Below are 22,857 nucleotides of genomic sequence, written 5' to 3' on the forward strand. Positions count from 1 at the left end.
TATTTTTTCCAATTTTTTCCAAAATAGTTTCTAAAAAAAGCGAACCTTTAAATTGATTGTAAATTATTAAACGATGTTAGTTCCATAAGCAATGCTTGAACTAAGGAATCAGAAAACATGTTTTGTTAAATTTTTTTATTCCGATTTGTGAATTCAAATAATTTAAATAAAAAAGCGCAGCTAAACGCTAGTTTATTAAAATATTGTATACATGAAACAGAATAAATTAAAACTAGTTCCACACAGCGAAAGAAAAGGAACACAATATGCTAAGCCGCTTTATGACAGCATCTTCCTTTCTTCAAAATTGAAGGACAACTAAGACATACTTAAACAATCCATTCCAAATACATAAGATGCTGCCGTATGACACGACAACGTTTTACTTGGAGCTTGAGGGAAGATGCATCACGGTTGTCATATAAAGTTTAGTAAACCTTTTCGTCTCGAACCATTCGAGCGACAATGACGCGTGGTTACGGCGAGTCATATTCAATAACGACACAAACCCCTACAACTTCCCTACGCGACGCAGTGAAACATCAAATATGGTTCGTTTTGCTCTAATTAATCCTAGCACTTAATGCAATCCCCCGCTCAGAACCGCCATCATCGGTCGGTATTGTTCTCGAAACCCGCAACGTGATCAAGTGGAACGATTTTCCCACCTGGACGGGCCGTGAAAATAAAACACCCGCCCAACACCCAATCAGCATTCCCGACAGGGGTTCGCAATGTTTGTGCAAAGCCAACTGTGGACTTATTTTCCGGCCCGCTGCGTGTTGCGTTCAAATGTCGATTATCAAATCTCCCGCGATCTAACGTTGGAAGGAGTTCTGTTCTGTGGGATTTCGAGTGGGGTAAATCAATGCAACGACCGGTAACCAACGTGACCTCGTTCGCGGAACGGGGGGATAAACCCGATCGATGCCACAGGAAGTGCATGCGGCGCAGCACATCCGTGCAATTATTAATAGCAGCGACAACGCGATGGGCCCCCGGGCGACCGTTTTGTTTCGCATCCTTTGCATGGATGCATTTATGTTTTTTTTTTTTATTAATGTGTGTTTTGTTTCCCGAAAACAAAAGGGAAGGGATTCGTGTCCCGCGGTAAAACGATCGGGCACGGTCTGAAGCACAATTGCATTCCGGGCGCCCGGCGGATGCGTGTTCGTGAACAGGTTGGCCGGTTTCTGCTCCTCCGGGCCGCCCGTTTCCCCCCTTTCTCAACGTTGTCAAACAAACAAACAACAGTGCCAAGAAAAAAGGAAAGTAATATCATCATCTCGTTTGGAAGGGAGTTGTTCAACCACGTTCTTATTCCAGCTCACACTTCGCCACGTACAAGTGTCTCGAGGGGGAACAAGGCCAAGGCATTTGTCACCTATCAAGGTATCAAGTAACCGAGACATTTTGGAAAATTGCGTAAAAAATAGCCACCACATGGTATCCGAATTCCTGTCTCGGTTGCGGTTAGTTCGGGAGGGAGAAGTAAAAGTTGTCCCCGGAAGAAAACTGTCAACTACGGCCGGTAATTAATTTTTGCCCAAAAACCAAGCAATTTAATCTTGTTTTAACATTCACAGAAGTTAAAAATTATTTACAAACTAACAGTGGATTCAAAATTAAGAATTATGTTTTTGTCTATCTGTACGACTCATTAAGACCGTTTTTGTTGAAAACTTTAATTTTAAATATAGATGAGAAGGTTTACTGCAGCTATTAAATATGTTTTGGCAGTCATAGCCTTAGTTGAGGTAAGCTAAATTCTGATGAGTTTTATCGAAGACTAAATGCCGACTCACATACATTTTTTGCTCTAATGATCTAAAATAGAGATCATTTATGAGAAAAATTGCGTGAATAAGAGTGTCAAGCAAGGTGAAAAAAAAAAATTCCGACCACGTAAATTTCATCCAAACTGCATTTGTGTTCAGCATGGGTGTTAACAAAAAGTGTTAACATACTCTACCTACCATCCCTATACCGATGGTGAGAAATGGTCTCCAACTTCCTGAACCCTCTTTGAGCACTTGAACATTCGGCTCTGCATAGCTTCTGGTCTCGAATCCCTTTCCGCAATTCGGCAGGAGTTCGATGGGGTTTTATATTTTTCTCCGCTAGAACTCCCCAACCCCTGTCCTTTATTCTTCATACCACGGCACTTCAGAGCCACTCGTGCCGTGTCCGAAGAAGGAATGAGGAGACAAATAAGCTTGTCACTTCGCATAAGTGCAACGAAATCTACACCGCGTCATTTGCCAAGGGGTTGCATGCAAAATTCCCCGCTCGAGGGTGAGACGAACGATGGGAAGGAACCAACCGGCACACACACACACTCGTACTGATGGAGCGTGACAATAGCTTCCCTAAACCCGCCGTCTGGGAGGGAAATTCGGTCTAGGAGAAACCGTGGCCGCCTGCAGGATGCATCGGGGAAGCACTTGGTCACGTTTTCCGGTGTCGGTTTTTGTTTTTGTCGCTTCCCGAGGCGGCGCATTTTTCGCAAATGGGGTGGAAAGTATGGCAAGGTTATGATTGCCGTCGGGTTTCGAACCCGCATTCGCCTACCGGTTTCGCTCGGTGAGCACATGGTCGATTGAACGATAGATTCAGTCACCAGTTCGTCAGCGATACGTTCTCAGAACATACATTGCAGTTAATGATTGGATTCTAATGTTTCGTTCGTAAAATGAACCGACGGCACCTGACGCTTATTTGAAATTATTATTTGTTCAATGTTTTAACTGACAACACGATAGAACCCAAGACTATTACAATAACAACAAATAGTGTCCGATTATGTTGATGATAAAATTTGATGTACTTGGTGAGGGAAAACGTCATCATGATTGTATTGAAAAGTTGAAGTTGTGTAAAAGAAACATCATCAAACAAATTTGTAAGAATGAGAAATTTATTGACAGTTCAATTTCAAATCGATTAATAAATTTAACGATCGTAAAAATGTAAAGTGCAAGTTTCTTTATATCAGTGAATTTTTTATATTTATTTTGCGTTATCAAACAATTTATTCTTACGTGTGTGAGCTTCAATCATATAGTTATGTATAATTTGCTTAATTAATTTGATTATCCTGGTTTATACCAATACAGCAGTAATACAAAACGTAATACAATGGATTATTATTTGAATATGTGGCAAAAATAATCGTAATACCATAAAAAATAAGACCAAAATATTAAAATATTCTAACATTTTTAAAAGAACCTTGCTGACTGTAGGTCGCATATCCTCTCAGTGGTTTTTAATTGTTTCCACTTGGCGAACCTATCGTTTTAATCCTTCCATTCCCGTTTCGTTTCACTGTGAGCATGAGAAGAATGATGATGCGAAGCGGAAAGCGAATGAATGAGAGAACACGAGAAGGAGCAGTGAAAAGGGAACGAGGGTGGCTTGCCAAACGAGAGAGCCAGTGAATGAGAATTTTTAAACACCAAAACGGTAAAACAATCCGACGAATGCAAAGAGACGAAATGCGGGAAAAAAGGAACGGAACAGTAAAACAAAACGAAAACAAAAACTAACCCCGCCAAACCGCGGAACAGCTTGCAAAGGGTTGTAAAAAGGGGATACACGGAGTGAGGCTCAATCCGGTCTTGGGCCGGTTGTATGTGGACACCGTGCGGACGACCGGTGTAGGCTTCGGCATTTTGTTTATTTATTTTTTTTTTTTTTGCAAATCGGCTACCTTTCCAGCATGGAAGCGAGAATACCACCAGGAAAGGGTTGAAGAACGAGAGGGATAAAAGAAGAAGGTGCAAAGAAGAACGATGCGAAAGCGTTAGATCAGGGGTCGGCGAGTTTGTCCGACTCAGTCATATCTTTACAGGAAGTTAAAAAGCCAAAAGAGAAAAAAATTAATTGAATTTTGTATCTCAGCCTTAATAAACTTCATGATATCTTCAGTTTATTGATGTGAAAATAAATTAAGTGAAGAAATTCAGGTTTATAACAAGCGAAACAAACTGTGCCTATTTAATCAATCCAACTACAATCTATCTGGTCTATCCGTGCAAAAGCTTTAAGCTAAATTGACACCAAGCGCAAAAGACTGCAAATATATGAGCAAATTTATGAGTGTTTCGTGTAGTCGTTGGAATTTGCCAGCCGTTGTGAATTAAATCGCATTCAGTGTTGATTTGCGTGTTGAAATGTTAACAAACAGTAAAAATTACATGTGTTCGCCATAATCTGAGCAACAAACATTGTTCATTAATGCTCCGCAAACTCGCAGTCATAACCCAGTGCGTAAATATTAGTAAACCATGTTTATCACTCGATGAGCAAAACCACATTAGCAAACACGGATTTTGGCAGTTCACAGACTGATTGGCAGTATTCTTTCTTTTGGAATGGTCGCTTTGCGCTTCTTGTAAACCTTGCTTTAGAGTGTACTTTATTCCTTGTTTTACTGATGAGCTTTTCAAAACAGCTTTTTAACTTTAAGTGTTATGAACAATTGACTTTATTGGCTTGAAATATACATTCGACGCATGTGTTCGTGTTTTCTTTACAGTAATTCGTATCACAAACTACAAACACTAATTTAAAAAAAATAGATGGTAGTACAATCAGCAACATTTGGCCGTAGAGCGGAAGCAACATGAATCGTGTGAGTGTTATAATTACGGTTACAGTTTGTTTATATCTTATCGTGAAAAATATTGGTGTGTTATTACATTAGGTTTACATAGGTTTCGGTTTATGTCACAACTCTATACATATAACATTATTGCTGCCGTTTGCGGATATGAATTGTTTTCTATGAGGATGGCCGTGAATGTTTGATACAGTGAAAAATGTGGAAAACCCTCTGCTTATTACTTTTGAGTAATATCTACTAGCTACCTTATTTCCTATTTCTACAAATACATCCAAGCCTAATACTTAACAACTATGTGAACAAGGATAGTTACCGTCGATCGCGGTGCCGTAGGATGAATCGATTGTTGTGTTTATGAGAGATGCTTCCTATATGGTGTGACATTTTCTTGATATTCGTCTTTCTATGGATATTGTTAGTACTGTGCCAGGAGGATATATTTTTCGTTTAAGAGTCTTGTTTTGAAACCTTTGAAGCCTAGATGGGTGTATTTCTGCACAACTCAACCATATCGGGCATGCATAGACCAGTACTGGTCTGATGATCGAAGAGTACATAGATTAGTAGTTTGTTATTAAGAGTGGGTTTTTTAGTGTCAACAGTGTTATAAAACATAAATTATACTAATAGTGTTGAATGCTGAAAAATTCTAGTGTGTTTTTTAATTCACTAATGCCATTTTGCTTGGCATCGAAAGCAGAACGGCGACCCCTGCCTTTGATCGACTTGGTGGGTCATGGTGACGTGAGCATAGGCCATGCACGGCCTCGGTAGGTTGCTTGCTGATGGTGGTGAAAGCACCAACCGCCAGTGCCAGTGTGGTGGTGGCGAAGACCGAATGCACCCTCCAGCCTCTGGAGCCACGCGGTAGGCCGCCATACCGGTCGGACGGGAACCGGATTTCGGAGTACAGCGACGACGCGCAGCGTTCGCCATCGTCGCTTCTCGTGGCGCGCGCGAGAGAGTGCGTCGGACGGGAAGGCCGCATCGTACGGTGGGGCCCGCCTGCATGTGGTTTCGGCTCGGCACGGTGGGCCGGTTCGGGCCAGCAGAATCAGAAGGGCTTCGGCAGCCGCGGGTCGTGCATTGCAGTTGTGGCCGGTGCAGCGTCAGTTAATATGTGCAATCGGATGTGCGCGTACGTGCATCGGCTGGCACTGCTCGGGTTCTGCATCGTGGCATTCAGCGTCTTCTGGTGGTGCTTCTTCTGCAGCATCTACGTCGTGATGTTTGGCGACGAGCTGGCGACGGCCACGGGGGCAGAACGAGCCAGCGCACAGGACTGCGGCCGGGTCGCCATCATGGCCAGCTCCGACGACGGTCACTTCGGATCGGCTTGGGCCTGAAGCGGGCGTGAACTCCAGCCGCCGTTGGAAGCGACGATCTCAGGTGGCAGCAAAGTGCAGATCGGGAAAGTGAACCCCAACAAGGCGACCCAAAAGTTGCTGGTGTGGAAATAAACAACAGGAAAAGTACACCACCTCAAACAACACATAAACCCGTGTGAAACCCGCGTGAAAGCATCAAACGGTTCGCGATAAGCATCAAGCGCCAAAGTGCGACAAGTGGCGAAAAAGAGTGAAGTTCGGAACCCATGATCGCCCGTAAAATACGCGCCATCACGATTCACGGCTGAATTCGGCTTCATTTTATTTGTTATTTTTTTGCGTGCGAGAAAACATCAAACGAGCGACACCGTTCCGAAAGCGAACGAATGAAGTTATTAGGTGGAAAATAATAATCATCATTCGCTCGTCCGTTTCCCAGCGTCGAGGCCGTGTGCGAACGGGAATGGTCCGCGAGGGATTGTGTCGGTGGTGTTATTATCCGTTTCTGTCTGTTCCGAACCAGTTTTATGCTATTTAGAATATTTTGGCCCGTTAAGGCGAAGCGTGCCCACGAGCGTTTAAACTGTGCTCTGAAGAAATACGAAGGTGTTTACTCCCCGACCGGTCTAGCATATCGAAAACATCGTTATCTTTCCGATACCGCGCTCAAATACATTGCGTGATTTAGAGTACCACGCGACAGTGATTATGGTTTCCTGAATACAAGTTCGTTTTATCTTGATTTGTTTCTATGCTACTTTGTGTCCACTCTGCGTGTAGTGTTAATGGTGCGTTTGCTTCAGAGGCTTTTCGTAAGACAGCATCGATTTCGTAAATCTTCTTTAGATACAAGTTATTTGATACAGTGAAAGTTTAGTTAAGTATAAAAAGGTATCATAAAAGTAAAATAAACTTCAGTAATTTATCTATATATAATATTCGTGTAAGAAGTTGGTCCATAATTCTGATCCATCGGTAGAAACTGCATATAAAGTGGTAAGCATATTAATCAAATCCAATAATTTGAAAGGTTATACCAATTTAAAATTAGCTCCGGTTCTCTGTGTCTTAGTAAACCTTCTTTTTAAAAACTTTTTTCGATTTTATGTATGTGCTTTCCTGTTTGTTATCATCCAGATGGTTATTAAAAGTGAATTTACAGTTGGAAAGTTTTGACATTTGTATTCGTCAGAAGTTTACAAGAAACATAGTATTTAGTTAGGCTGGTGTCTATGCATAATAAATACTTTTCTGCATGAAAATTGTTCGTGTTTTAACACAAGTTTAATGTTTATCCAATTATGAATGGAGTTCTCATAGAATTTTCAAGCCAAAGCTCTAAAGCAAAAAACACATAAATTTAAAAAATATTGAACCAAGTAGCAAAAATAACAGCTCAAATCAATTTAAAAAGAAACAGTTTGGTCACTGGCTAAAGTTTATTGCCAAGATACTTCATTTTATTACGCTTTAATTTCATTTTATTAAAGTTATACAACTATGCTGTATATGATCCATAAATTAGTCCACTGATAAGTAGAAGAAAGAAAGAAATCTTATAACTCAAATGTTAGAATAGAGTCGACTAACTAGAATTTATTTGCAAACATATTTCACAGAGTTTACTTTATTTATACATATTTTACATGATTAGCCTGTTTTTGATAGCGTGCTTTTGATGTATAAAACCAGCTTACAAAGAGTGTTGTACTTTGCGTTATCAGTATTTTTAACGAGCACATGTTCAAATTTGCATGGAATAAAGAATGAACAGTTTTACAAAGATGAAACTAAACCGGCTGTTGCTAACCAACCGAAAATGGCTGCAAGAAGCCGAACAAGGCTCGTATGAAAATCCAAAATTCAATCATTAGCTCGACTATTCCGGTAAAACTGCAATGCTCGTTCTCGGGTCCGGTGTGGACAAGTGGCGAATAAAAAAGTTGATAGTTGCACAGCCACCCGGAACGGACGCGTCGATGAAGCCAATTTCGGCGTGCACCGGTGTCTGCATATGCGCCCCGGTATCGAATTGCAACGGGACGGTGCAGAAGTAAATATATGTAATTTTAATACACTCGTCTTTTGCGGAACCATTGGGGTTGGTTTTTTGCCCGCAGTTTTCCCCGCCGGTTTTTATTTTACGGTTTCAACTTGCCGTCGAAAAAGTGAGCGGGGCGGGCGGTCGAAGGTGCACGAAAGCGTACTCGAACGGAGTAAACAGAATGGACAAGCGTTTCTACAACACCGCGCCCGACGCCGTTTTTAACAACCTGCACATCAAAAGTGGATCGTTAAAGTGCTACATACGTTTTTCGCGTTAACGAGGAAAGTGTAAAACAAACATTGAAATATTGGTAGTAATGTTTTTATTGTTTAATCTTTTGTTTTCAACAAGACCACTTCTGTGTGACAGCTTCATAGAGATGCGATGGTTCGTTTTACGGATGTGAACGATCCCACGGGAGGAGTAAGGAGGTTTCTTGTGAATTTTGTTACACCAATCTCTAATTGCTACGAAATTATTGAAATTTAAACTAAGTTTGTTCAATAAAAAGATCCAAATCGGAACCGTTTGGGTTCAAAAGCCGCATGTCGTCATCGCTCCATCAATCGCCACAAGAGTTCTGAAATCAATTTCCGACGTAAAATAAGCAATAAAAATTCAACCGTTAAACGTTGGCGTCCAATTAGCCGCGCACAGCGTACATCTTTAGCACGATAATTTTATTTTGCTCATAAATGATTCCCCAACGAAACCGAGCCGAAGGAAGGAACGAGAAGCGACAATACCGGAGCGACCGCGGAGTCGGAATGATCGTGATCGCTCTACGATCGTTCGATCCCAAGACTCTAGGAGACCTGTGCGGGCGGCTGTCCCGTAGGCTCGGATGTCGATTATCTGCAAATTGGCTCGGGAAACAACGGCCATCACGGGCGCTGGCAGGGCGCCCAATTAAAGGTTTTGCGCCGGCGAGTGCGTAGGAGTCGCTAAGGAGTATGCGCTTGCGTGCGGATCCCGTTTGCGTTTTTTTTTTTTGGTTTTGTTTTGTAGATCGCTTTGGCAAATGTGTGCAGCTTATGAAGCATCTTTACGGTGCCGCACCGGTGGGATGTTGCGGTTATATTGTGGCGGGTTTTCCAATTATGTGCACGGCTGGCTTTAATGAACTTTACACTCCCCGTGACCTTCCCACGATCAGAAACGTTTAGCATTTAAAACATTCGTCGACGAAAGCACCCCACGGTGAATGACATGATAACGAGAGTTCTCAGACAGTGATGATTGCTGGAAGGTTGAAAGAAGGAAATGATACAATTAGTTTTATCTATTCAGATTTGATTTCCTCCCTAATGAGAAACTAAATATATTTGATGAAGAGCTTAAATATTTTGCCTTTACCAAGCTCCGACGATGAAAAAATGTAACTTTTTCATCATGCAAAATATCCTCTTGGGAAAATTTATCATCTTGAGGTTGGTATGCATGCACGGAATGTTCACTGTAGTTTTCTGTTTTCCCTTCCGGACCGTCATGTATTTATGATACAAACCCTTTGAATCCCGTCCATAATACGTTGCTGCTAGACGGCGTAATGCATTCGCAAGACTGGGCAAAGAAAAATGATGATTTCTTTTCTCCGCAATTTCATGCGTCGGTGGTTCTGCAAGCCACTTTCAAAATAGACTCTTTTCACCGACGCCCCTAATGGCGAACGTGTACATGTATGAGCTCTCCTTTGAAAAGCAAAACACACGGTTTGTTTTTTCTTTCCTTCCCTCAATCCCTCCCCTCCCCGTCCGGGTTGCCACACAAACGACAAATCTGGCCCCTCGGCGGCACGACGCCATAACGCTACCGGCTCAAGATGGTGTCCTTACTAGCGGACTTCGGGGGTCCTTTGAGTGCAGGAAGAGGAAGAAAGTAATTAAAATTTATGTGTTTCACCAGCGTTACCGGCGTCGGTTGCTCGTTGAGAGTTGCAGATGGAAACAACAGATTGTGAATGGAACCAGGGCTTTTTTTTACTGGTTTACTTTTCACTTTCAATCCCAGCGCCCGCCTGCGAAAGCTGTTGCAATCGGTTACAACTCTTTTTCGTCGAATGCCTGAATGAATGGAAAGGGAAAAAAATAATAACAAAATATTCCTTGTACCGTGCGCAACGGGGGTATGCAAACATCTAGACTAATGTGTACGTGCGTAAAGTTCTACCTCGACGGTCGTAGAGGGGAGGACGTGGCTGAGGCGTTAAACCGGCGAATACCTCTTGCGCAAGTTGTAAATCGTCCACTTTAAAAGTTTCTTTTGTAACTTTAAAGCATGCTGTAGAAGAAATGGCTCTTGAATGTTAAGTATAAGAATCGGAAAGCGAACTCTCTGCGACCATTCCATACCTGCCTTTGAAAGCTAAAATGGTTTTTCAATGGTTTAAAAAGGATGTGAAATGTATAGTTCTTTTAAATTCACTAAAAACATATGCAAAACAAATATGCATCGAATACAATACAGTTCCAACAATAATTAAGCAGAATTTTTCATAACATGTGTTGCTACATAATAAGCGCCTTGAAATAATGTTGTTCATTTTGTGAAAACCAATTTGAAAATATTGTTCAGATATGGATTTATCAATTGTATAACATCGGAAGTGACTGCGTTTCAAATACACAAATTTGAACATGAAACTTTTCAGACGGCATTACCGATTTGAATGGTAGAAGCATGTTTGCCTTTGCTACAATTTTTAAAAGTTATAAATTTAACGTAACTAGCTTTAACAATAGTTTGAAGTTTTTATTGCTAGGAATTTTCATCATTTGCGCATCATTTTGCGTTTTAATTAATAATAATATTTATCTGTTGGTGTTCCCAAATAAGGTTTTTAATGTTCTTGCACTCTTCGAAATAATTAGATTTGGACAGGTTTTGATCTCGAGCATAGGTTGTTTTATTCACTCAACTGATTTTATTCCTTGATCGTACCGATAAAACTTTTGTCCTTTTACGTCCGCTTCTGACTTGCTACTGGCTTGCTTATTTCCACTCCTTCCAGCTACTCCGTTGTCAATTCCGCTCCTGGGTTCGAACCTAGCCAGCTATTATGGTAACTATTTTGTATGGTCCGAACGGCTCGAGCAGTTCGAGTACTTTTAAAGTGGACGTTCGTAACACTCCCCCCCAGTACGACAATCCTAATTGTCTTACTCTGTATTCGGGAGAACGTCCAATACTGCAATCTTAGTAGCCGGGCGCTCGTATAAGGCGCCGGAACTTCGTCCGTGAGGCTTGTAAGTACCTCGTCCGTGAGGCTTTTGAAGGAACAAACTGCCGATAAATTCGTCTTCACGGTTCTTACTAGTCGCTCCCATGACCCGCCCATGTGAGGCGTAAGTGGAGGATTAAATACCCAGTCCGTCTCTGAGTCGATGAATTCGGTGGCTAGTCCATTCAGGTCGATGTGTTCTGCGAGTCTAATCAGTTCACGTTGCGCTCCTATAAAATTGGTTCCTCGGTCGCTGTAGAACTTGCGGGGACGCCCTCGTCTGGTGATGAAATTTCTAATCGCCATGATGCAGGAACTGGATGTCAATGAATTCACCTTTTCCATGTGAATCGCCCGTGTAGTGAGACACGTTGCTAGCATTATCCAACGCTTTTGGTTGCTTCGGCCTACAACTACCTCGATTGGTCCAAAATAATCGACGCCGGTGTGCGTAAATGGCGGGGAAAATGCAGCTAGTCGACCGGGTGGTAAATCGCTCATCATCGGTGGCTTTGGCACTGCTCTCTCATTTTTACATTGTTGACATTTGCTCCGGATCGTAGAAAGACGTGAACGCAAGTGACTGATTTGATATTTTTGACGAATTTCGTTGATGACCGTCTCGATGTTCTGATGATGGTAGCTCTGATGGAAGTACGCTACGAGCAAATCTGTGACGTGATGTTTGCTGGGTAGGATAATCGGGTTTTTAGCTTCTTCGGTGGCATAGCTATACGCTGTGATTCTGGTTCTCATACGCATGACGCCATTCCGATCGATCCACGGAAGAAGTTTGTACAATGCGCTCGTTTTATAGGTGAGCATGTCGCTCTGGATGTCCCACCACATTCCCAATACTTTTTCCATCGATGGTTCTGAGGAAAGATCTAGATATTTGTTGACGGGACTGCTCTTTTGAAACGCTGATATGACCTCTGTGGAATTTGAGATCCAATTCCTGATCTCAAAACCCCCTGCTGCATGTACCAGGCCTACGTCGTTGATCAGCTTCGCCGCCTCTGCCTCCGTTTTAACACTTATCAGCAAGTCATCCACGTAATGAGACTTTACGATAGCACTCCAGGCCTCTGGATGACTAGCTTGATACTGATCTGCGTTGAGGTTCTTGATGTATTGTGCCGTACATGGCGAGCAGCAAGCTCCAAAGGTCATGACTTTCATTGCGTACACTGCTGGTTTCCCATCGTCCTTTGTCCACAAAAAACACTGGTACCGTTGGTCCTCGCCGATGATGCCAATTTGATGGAACATCTCGCGGATATCTCCGGCTATACCAATGCGATGAACCCGGAAACGAAGTAGGATGTCGAACAATGGAGTGACGAGATCAGGTCCTTTCAATAACATAGAATTCAGGGATAGCCCTTGGTGAGTTTTGGCAGCTGCATCCCACACTATTCTGACTTTCCCAGGTTTGTTAGGGTTAACGACGGGAAAAATGGGAAGGTACCACTTGACATCTGCTTGTTCGATTGTGGAAAGTTCACGTATGTAGTCCTTCCGACAATAATCCGCTATGGTTTGCTTGAGCACACGAGCAAGCTCTGGGTCCTTTTCCATACGTCTCTCTAGGTTTTGATGTCTGCGCAGCGCCATATCTTTGTTTGGTGGCAAGTTAACGTTATCAAAACGCCAGAGTAGTCCTGTCTCATAACGCGTTCCGTTGAAACTGGTGCGGGTTTGAAGAATGTTCATCGCGCGCTCATCATCGGCGGCCATCAGCGGTTTTGCAGGTTTTGTCACGCCCATATTGTCTAGCGAGAAATACTCCAACAGGGCACGGTGCATATCTGCGTCTACGTTGTCCTCATAGCGATGAATGTATAACGATTGTGGACTCGATGATTTACCCGCGTTACCTCCTACTGGACCGTATACTGTCCAACCTAGGCTCGTTTTTGCTGCTAGTGGCTCCCCGTAGCGTCCTTCTTTTATTTTCCGTGCTGCTGCTATTTGGGGATGACTCGCACCGATGAGTATCCGCGGTGTAGCATTCTCGTAAGACACTAACGGCAAGCCTTTAAGATGTTGGTATCGATCAGCCAGATGAGTCATATTTGCGGTCTGAGGTGTGAGCTTGAGATGAGCTACTGTTCTAGCCTTCTTCAAAGTGAACTTTCGCCCTGCAGCAACAATCTGAATGTTTACCATTTGCGACTTTGGTTCCGTCCTGATCGTGCCATCGGACCACTTGACGCTGAGCGGGTTGAGCTTTCCATTCAGTTCCATCTCGTCGACTAACGCTTGATCGATGAGCGTTAATTCCGATCCTTCGTCCAGGAGTGCAAACGTATCGATCTGCTTCCCCGCGCCTACAACCGTTATTGGTACGTATTTCAACAACACCGACCCGGATACCGATAGGTGGGTGTTGTGGGACACGTTTAGATTTGGATCGATGCGAGGCTGTTGCAACGACGGGTTGGTTCCTTGATGCTCGTTGTGCAGCAGCTGATGATGTTTCCGCACGCATCCGTGTTTTCCACACAGTTGAAAACTGCAGCACGCTTCGGGTGGGCCTTTGTATTGCTGCAGGCAACTCCTACAAAGCGCGTTCCGGTTCACCACCTCCCAACGCTCCTGACGTGTCATTTGCTGAAAAGTTTTGCATTCAGTTAATAACTTGCAGTTCTTATTGCAAACGACACAACATTGTCCTGTTTCGGTAGTCCGTCGTCTAGGTATGTCTACAGTGTGCGAATTTACTCGCCTGCCTCGTCTGTCAGACATCTGGGGCACGCTCGGCTTCTTCTGATCCATCTCCGTTGTCGACGGTATTATAACGCCACTAACCGCTTCGGCTAAAGTGAACAACCAGTCACTAAAAGACGAGAGGTTAGCTTCGGGTAAAGTGGCTTTATGTTGTGCCCACTGGAGCTTTACTGTGGGGGGAAGCTTTCCGACTAACTGGTGCAGTAGTGTAACATTGTACAGGTAGTCCGGAATGTCGCACGCCTCCACAGTTGCACAGTAATTTTGCACTGCCACCGCAAAATCCACTAGTGTTTCCAGTCTGTCTTCTTTGGGGGTGGGAAGAGCGCCTATCTTCAAAGTCAGTTGATGGATTATACGCTCGGGCTGTCCGTATAACACTCTCAATGTATTTATTATCCGGGCATTGTTGCTTGGGTACATCAACAGACTGCGCACAGCTTCCAGCGCTTTCCCGATGAGGCCATTTTGCAACCGTATCAAATTCTCCTCCTCGGTAAAGCCACACATTTCAGTGGTGCGGTTGTAGGTTGCAATGAATAGCGGCCAATTTTCAGCGTTCCCATCGAATTTTGGAAGTTCTCGGGAAATTGCCTTACGTGCTGCTACTTTCTCCTTATTCAGCCCAGAGTGTGTTTTAGATTCGGCGATCGTATGCGACCCCGACGGAGCATGGCTTTGCTTAATTGGACCCTCTGCACTAGTTTGGCGGCTACTAGTCTTACTGGATCGGCTGTAGAGGGAGCAGGCATCCTGGTCTTGTTCTGCTGCTAGGGACAATAACGCATACTTTTTTGCAATATATGCCTGCTCGATGTTTTTTTCTTCTTCCAATTTCCTCAACGAAAGCTCCAGCTCACGAACACGCACTGATGACGCTTGCGAACTATGGGAGGAAAGCGCAGACATGGCCCGCTCCGACTTGATGGCCTTTGCGAGAACAATATTTCCAGATCGCTCACCTATCAACATATCTTTTTGTTCCGTGGCACACACTGACGTACCAGGAACTTTCGGCTCACGCACGTGCTTCGCCATAACCTCTTCTGTGGTTGCCGCTGTGGTTATGTTTCCCGAACTTTCTATGGCTACTATACCACACAATGGCTCACTTGTTGGCTTTTCTCCTTTATCCATGGTGCACACTGACGCTCCAGGAGAATCGATAATCGGCGTACGCACGTGCTTCGCCGAAACCGTGTCTGCACCCACGATCATACTGCTTCCTGAAGCTTCTGGATTTGTCGGGTTCTCCGCATGCTCGGGTTTCGATGTGGGTTTCGGTGTTCGCGTTACTCTTGGCATGTTCAGTCCTCAATTTCACCAAAGGCACGTTTTTTTTTACTTTTACTATGAGTAGCAAGTCCAAGATATACGATAGTGCGAAAAAAGTTTTATAATGTTCCCAAATAAGGTTTTTAATGTTCTTGCACTCTTCGAAATAATTAGATTTGGACAGGTTTTGATCTCGAGCATAGGTTGTTTTATTCACTCAACTGATTTTATTCCTTGATCGTACCGATAAAACTTTTGTCCTTTTACGTCCGCTTCTGACTTGCTACTGGCTTGCTTATTTCCACTCCTTCCAGCTACTCCGTTGTCAATTCCGCTCCTGGGTTCGAACCTAGCCAGCTATTATGGTAACTATTTTGTATGGTCCGAACGGCTCGAGCAGTTCGAGTACTTTTAAAGTGGACGTTCGTAACAGTTGGTTTGATTTTCTTTTTGGTTTTTCTACAAATAATTATCTTACCTTAATAATCTTACCATGTTAGTAAAACGAAAAGTATGATTATTTCACTTCTTCTGTGAATTTGCTTCCCTCACTTGGCAAAGCAGTGCTAGTGCGTTTGTCATCTCTATGGGTCACTTGGGAGGCATCTCTACAAGGACACCGTAAAAACATACCTCAATCGCCATTCCGGTCGAGTGTTGTGGTTTACAACTTCACCGGACACTCGTGTGGAGAGTAGCAAGAAAGATCGCTCGGTTGTCTGCCCTTTTCGCTTGCGGGGTGTAATCGTCCACAGTGGTTTCCCTCGATACTGGTCAACATGCAACTTAGCCTCTCATTCCGGTTCAAATACTGCCCGGGTTCTCCCGTTTGCTACGTCCTTTTATGGGAACCGTTCGGGACCGAGACCACCCTGACTGAATAATTTTCCTCCCCTCGACGATTCTTCTTGAGTCCTTTTCTTTTCTCTTCTCCCAACACCATTGATTGCTGGGAACCGTTCTACGGGGTTCAATTTGTGCTGAACTGCTGCAAAATTGCAGAAACGTAACTATCAAGCGAACAGACCAGTACGCAAAGAATCCCAACAAATGAACCATTTTCCTTTGATTATTGTTCTTTTTTCTACCAGTCTTGTTTCATAAGAGAAGACGCAAATATTGCTTATGGTTGATTTTTTTAGAAAGAGCAATTTTATAATTTAAATGAATTTGATCTAGAAGAGTTTTGCCAGACAAAATTAAACGTTGCACTATGCTCTATAAAAAAAAAGAGTTAAAGGCAGTTACTATTCTCTGTTCAATGGAAAAAAGGGGATTCATCAAAATTGAGTAGTATGTACTTTACTTGTACTATTCAATTTTATGTCCAATTTTGTTATGTGTGTGAACTTGTCTTGTGTTAGTTCAAAATCTAAAAAATGAAAACTCTTCCTAATCAAATGATGAATACTATAAATCACATACAACATTTTTAGAAAACGTCAGTCGTTCATGCAATTTGTTTCTCAATGTTCAAAATTCGTTAAAAAAATTATATACAAACAGAGTTAGTTGCTCTTTGCATCTATCAAATTTTTATTGCAGAAACGATGAATAGTATCAAGAAAACAAACTGATACAAATGTTATCTTATTGTCGTTAGAATGACGATATGTTATGTTATTACAAGAGATTGTCAGTACACGTAGCGTGACGCACTGGGAAAGTGTCTCCCTTCATTTGCTCGGACTGCCCTTTACTTGACTAGATCGAACCTTGTTATCGGGCAAACGCAACTCACCGAATAAACATGACGACGATGGATAGATAGGAAGCTCTTCAGTATTCACGCTTATCCCTTATGCATCGGCTTCCGTTGTGTTGTCATTGCCGGTGGCGTTCTTCGTCGTGGGAGCATGAGCGATGGCGGTCGGTTTCCCATGCGTGATCGGTATGTTATCGGCGTCGAACTGGAACATTGGATAGCGAGGTGCGAATGGTTCCGCGCCGAGCGTCGGCGGAACATCGTCATCGTGAATGCTGACTTCTTTGCCGCCGGTGGCTTTCTCGAATGTGTGTGGAACTGCGGAGAGGGTGGACAGTTCGATCGTGAAAGTGCTCCACGAGGGATTACAGGAGATTACTTACTCTTGAGTGACTGCACGCTCCCGTGCAGGGTCTTTCTGCTGATGGTGGAAGCCGTCGTGAGGTGCGCCTCGACGATGGAGGCACGCTGTTGGGTTTTGTTGAGGTTCCTCAGCGGCACGGTCCCGATCGTCACCGGAACACGCACGGACGGGCTGCAGGCCATCCCGACGACCCTCGCCGTCACCTCCACGAAATACGCTATCCGAATGATGGTGTCGTTCCGTGTGGGGGGTTCCGGAGGAACTAGAAACCGCCTTTCGTAACCGGCCGATCCGCGGGCATCCACGCCACTGCACTGGTACTTGGCCAGCGTGCAGTAGACGGACTTCTCCTGCTCGTAGGGACTTTTACTCCGGTACTGCACCTGCCGGCGTAGCTTGAGCTTCATCTCCGTGATGCATTTGCCGCTCTGGTTCGACACGTCCACCGTGACGAGAATGAACTGACCCGGCACGTAGCCGGTCATCGGCAGCATGACGTTGATGGTGAGCGGCGCCGACCGGCACGGTCCGCAGCTGAACCGCTTGATGTGCTCCTGCACCACGGCCACGTTCAGTGGCGGTGTGACGCTGTTCAGGTTGAGCTGGTTCACCACGGTGAAGGCGATCTTGTAGGTCAGATCGATTTTCCACGGCCGCTCGAAGATGACCCGGACCGTATAGCGGATGTAGCCATAGTCACCCTCGAACGACGTCGGAAGCGTGTTCGGGAGCACGATCGAGAATCGATAGATCTGTCGCCCAGGTGGGAGCTCAATCGGATCTTCTACAAATAAGAAGGGTGGAGTTTTCACTCTGTGGATCAACATTCTTCCAACAGCGCAACATACCAGACTCGGCACGCACCAAATCCAAAGTGTGCGTGAGAAAGTCCTCACGGCCACTGAACATGACCGTGGTTCCAGTTCCGTACGTTTCCGTCCATCGGACGCACCCAAGTCCGGTTATCTTAAGCAACACTCCTAAAAACGCCATAAACACAAGAGGTATTACCGCAACACACCACCAACACAGCTGCGTCGCACGAAAAACAAACCTTTCACCTTCTTCTGCTTCGGTAGCACAATGTCCACCGTGCCGGATAGCCTTTGCCCGGCGAAGAACACTCCATGATGATTCTCGTCGAAGGAAATCGAACACGCAGGAGACGGAGCCATCGGTATGGGACCGACAATACCAATCCGTGCTGATCGTTAAACGCAGGCCAACGAAAAGAGCGCAAATTTCTAAAACACACACTAAACGCTACCAATTTGCTGGGACAAAGAACGGTTGGCAGTTTTTGCAAAGACGAGCCATGAACTAGACCGCAGAGACGCAGTTTACGACTGGCGAGCCAAAGAGTTGCGTGTTTTTCAAGCGGCGAACTTTTATCTCTCCCAACTAAAGCGTGATAAGATAAGACTACTTGTGCGATAAAGTGCGAATTGCTTGGAGGAGGTTTTTTTCTTTGCCGATGTGAAATTATGTCGTCAAATTTCCAGATGTAAGGCTTTAGCGTAAACTGTGACAGTGGAATTTAATTAGTTTCTTTGTGACGGTTTTGAAGAATTGAAGTAAATTGTTTTTATCTGTTCAAGCGCGGAAGTTAATTTCAAACAAATGGAAATCTTTATTACTCTGCACTTTTTGTATGATTTCATTTGTTGATTGGTTTAACGTATATCAAACCAACTTTAGAATAATATGTTACTTTCTGCTACTTCCCATAACGATTCTGTTTTGAATGACTACTTAAATGAGAAAGAGCTACAACATTTGATTGTTTCCATATTTTGAAACTAATTTAGGCACCGTTCCGTTGATCTGCTTGTAATGTAAATGCATTAGAATTTTTGAAACATTAATTATCGAGTGAAATTCTATCAGACAACATAAATAATTTGTACTCAACAAAAATGAAAATCTACACATTTCGAAAGGTAATTAATTACCTGCGGGATAGCAAATTGTCATCCATAAATTAATTTAAAGAACAATGTTTTTTCCAGGTATGTTACAAAACTTTTACCATGTGCCTTGGAAATAGAGTATCTAGACCCTCTTTGCGTTTACATTTGCATTCCACTGTCATCGCTACCACGAGCTACAGCGTTAAGTTTCCCCAGAGCCACTTTCCCATGGTCCGTTCGGCGCGGAAAACGATCGAGAAAATGGTTGCAGCCGATGCCGACCTGTAGCGGGAGTACAATGCGTTTGTCGCATTGCATATTTCATGTAAAATTCCGCTGACCCCAAATATGGCACTGCGATCGATTGCCATTTGCTAGTTTCGTTCGCCCGATGGCTGAACACGGCAATGCTCTTAAGTGCCGTTTCGGGCCATGGCCAGCATCCCCAGCTAGCTCGAAGCCACTGCATTCCTCCGCTGCGACAGATTCGTAGCAAGTTGCCGCAGCCTGGCCGGGCCGTATCGTTCCCAGCCAACGGGAAGATGTGCAAACGAACGCGAACGGTGTGAGAACGTGGCCGGCCCGGTTTGGGAAAATGCAGAGGTTTTCAACCCGAGCTACATTTAGCGAACGAAACTAAAGGATGGCGATATACCGAACGGTTTAGAACGTGTTAAATTGGCAAACTTTACCAAAAATAAATGTGCAAATTCTGTATGCACAAACGGCAGGCAATGGCTTTAAAGTATGCTCACAATAGCACGTTCAGTTAAATCAAATTAACATGAAAAATTTTGAACTCATCAATCAATCGTAACCCTGGCAAACACTGCACTGAAATTTTACCTTTTAGCGTCAACGGGAACCCTGTGACTTCATCACAAATGTACATATATTTTGTACATTTTTAAAGAACACATTGCACATAGTCCCGCGTACTCTGACCAAAACGACACGCGCACCAAAAACATCAAAACAACCAGGAATGCTGGTAGTCCAGGCCAGTATCCAACGTCCCTAACCTGTCCCGCAAAGGCTGGTGGAAAGGAGATGGATTCTAATTAAAATAAATTAAGCACCTTGTGCGCGGAGTCAACGTCAGTTAGTTTCTGGCTTTCGGTAGATTCCACGGTTCATTGATCAACCTACAAAATGCGATTGCCAGGATCGGCGATTGTGACATCTTGTGACATTTGCACGTGGTATGGAATTGGTGAATTGATGTCAACCATTGAGAGTGATCCATTGGACTGCAATTGTAGGGTGTTTTGAATTGCGGCTCTAGGTGGTCTAGTGTTCCTCTAACAGGTCCATATATTAACATTCTCGCAGTAAATAGTTTTGCCTATTATTTTTGCTTTTCGGCCGAAATAAAATAGCTTTTGAGCGAAATCAACCAAATTCGCATTCGAACAAACGGCTCTACCGTTTGCTGATCCAACAGGGTGACAGGGCTGGTTGTTGTAACACCATTTAAAAAATAATCGGACCAAAGATCTCGATCCTTTCCCATACGCTGAGACGGTACAGCCAATGTTTGCTATTCGCTTGCCTTTTGTCACTGTCGTCGCGATCGCTGAGATCTTAATGTGTGATCATTCACCGTGCCCTGCAATTTCGTTCGCTGCCATTCAGTAACCGTTGCACCTGCACTTGCATCAACAATTGGGCCTAATGAACCTTGCGTCGTTGCATATTCGCTACCGGCGACAGTAGCTGGCCCTTTCCCGGTTGTCGCTGTTGTTGATGTACGATCTCTTTCGCTCGCTTTTAAGAGGTGTTTCTCTGCGGTTCTTACCGCAGACGGTGCCCAAGTCAACATCTGTTGTCTGGTGCAGTCTCGAGAGATAGAGGCCGTGCCTTCGATACTGGAGGAAGCAAAGAAATTGGTGCAAAAAAGAGCGGAAAAAGAGAGAGGATTGAGCATGAAAACAAGTTCCTGCTTGTTTCAATTACATGTTCTGTAACCGTTACTTTCCGTCGTTTTCGTCAAGTAGAACATTTTTGGGTTGTGTTTGTACCTGTTGAAATTCAAGTTTCTTACGAATCGACAGTATGTGACAGTTATTTCCAGAGACCTTCGCCTCTCTTCCTATATAACAGCAGAGCCAGAGTATCTTTCATGATTTTTAGAACATTAAATACTCGTCCGGGCTGAAAGGATAGTGTTCACGGTTTTTTATAAATCTTATTAAAATTAAATTAAGATAAAATATACCTAAACCTCAAAACCTTCTTATATTCACCTACTGAATGTTAAGAAAAGAAATCCTCCGACTTGCAAAATCATTATTAATTGCACTGAAACGTGACCACGCACTTCGTCTGGTTAAGAACGGTTCGACGCTATTAGTCACTCTAGCGACTTAAGCCTTGACTGCCTACGCAACACGACATTATGGGTTTGGTATTGTGTCCTAACGACCTGAATGGGATTATTACGGTTGTGCAACTTTTCTTCACCCTCATTTCCAGTGGATTAAGTTGCGTGGAAGAACATTTTAAGAAGCGTAACAACATAATTTATAGTCGTTCCCTGCTGTGTCTTATACCATTGGCTTCCGATTGCTGAAATACTGTGCCCGCTTTACTGAATATTATTAAATTTACTAAGTTATTTTTCATACAGTTTTCGGATCACTATCGGGTACATTTTATTGAGCCACTCTAATGATGATTGAACGAAAATTACCGAGTGAAATACAAGCGCATTTCGGTTATATTGGTACTTATCTACTCATGATAAATCATAGTTTTTATTACAATATAAACATATCTCGATGTGATCGTACACAACATTTATTTCACTATCGATTTCCATTCATCAGTGTCGAGTGAGGCGAACAGATGTTCAAAATATGTTTTCGCGCTTCTCAAGGATTGTAAAATTTTACACACTACAGTTTTTATCGATCGCTAATGCCAAAGATGCATGTGTAGAATATGCAATGCAACTATTCATTGGCAAAGTTTCCCCATCTATTCATGCTCTCTCGGCAGTCGCACTACCAGCTCGGCTCGATTCAAGGGTTGTTATTGAAGGAGTTGATTTCTCTGAGCACTCGAACACGCGTTTCAACGTCTATACGCTAGGCTTAATTCTGGCACTCAAAAGTTCTGCATTTTTATCGGTCTGAACAGTCCCCTGTTGACACCGGTCGAAAGTGCATAATGTTGCGTGTTCGCAACTACCTCTTGGACTCCATAGATTTCAAGATGAATACACGCTCAGCGCAAAATTCTCGGAAATAATAATATTCGCATACGTGTGGTGTGCGAAAACAAAATAAAAGATTTTGGCGATGTAACATTTTCTCGAGAACCATCAAATACTGGTCGAGTGCTTGCACGTGTGATTTGCGAAAAAATGTTCGCTCAATTCAAGGTCTGCCAACTGTGAACAGGGTGCATCTAAAGTAAAAATGAAAACGTAGAAACCGTTACGGAAGGAACGTCCAGTCAACATCATTCCACAGATCGACAATTCTTGGCTAGTTCATTCCTAAATTTGCAAAAGTTATAGTTACGTCTGACAGTATTCAATTCGACTTTTTTTTTCTATTTTAAATTTGATCTCAATGCAGGTAAAATTAAAACATAAGCATTATAGTACAAAACATACCGGTTACAGATCACAAAAACACAAGG

At 43.4% G+C, this 22,857-nt stretch overlaps 2 protein-coding genes across 2 annotated transcripts; both read right to left on the reverse strand.

Annotated features, from left to right (window-relative positions):
* Positions 1–8,096: 8,096 nt before the first annotated feature.
* On the reverse strand, positions 8,097–15,260 carry LOC131264948 (uncharacterized). Its single transcript, XM_058267211.1, has 2 exons — positions 12,219–15,260; positions 8,097–8,228 (listed from the first exon to the last, which is right to left on the reverse strand). The coding sequence occupies exons 1-2, from the start codon at positions 15,258–15,260 to the stop codon at positions 8,097–8,099; spliced, it is 3,174 nt and encodes a 1,057-aa protein (XP_058123194.1).
* Positions 15,261–16,748: 1,488 nt separating this feature from the next.
* Positions 16,749–18,474, reverse strand: LOC131265754 (arrestin domain-containing protein 17-like). Its single transcript, XM_058268060.1, has 4 exons — positions 18,354–18,474; positions 18,148–18,279; positions 17,319–18,083; positions 16,749–17,253 (listed from the first exon to the last, which is right to left on the reverse strand). Exons 1-4 carry the CDS (start codon positions 18,472–18,474, stop codon positions 17,030–17,032), a joined length of 1,242 nt encoding a protein of 413 aa, XP_058124043.1. The 3' UTR covers positions 16,749–17,029.
* Positions 18,475–22,857: the final 4,383 nt, after the last annotated feature.

The sequence above is a fragment of the Anopheles coustani genome, chromosome 2, assembly GCF_943734705.1.
Source record: "Anopheles coustani chromosome 2, idAnoCousDA_361_x.2, whole genome shotgun sequence".
Classification (NCBI taxonomy): Eukaryota; Metazoa; Arthropoda; class Insecta; order Diptera; family Culicidae; genus Anopheles; species Anopheles coustani.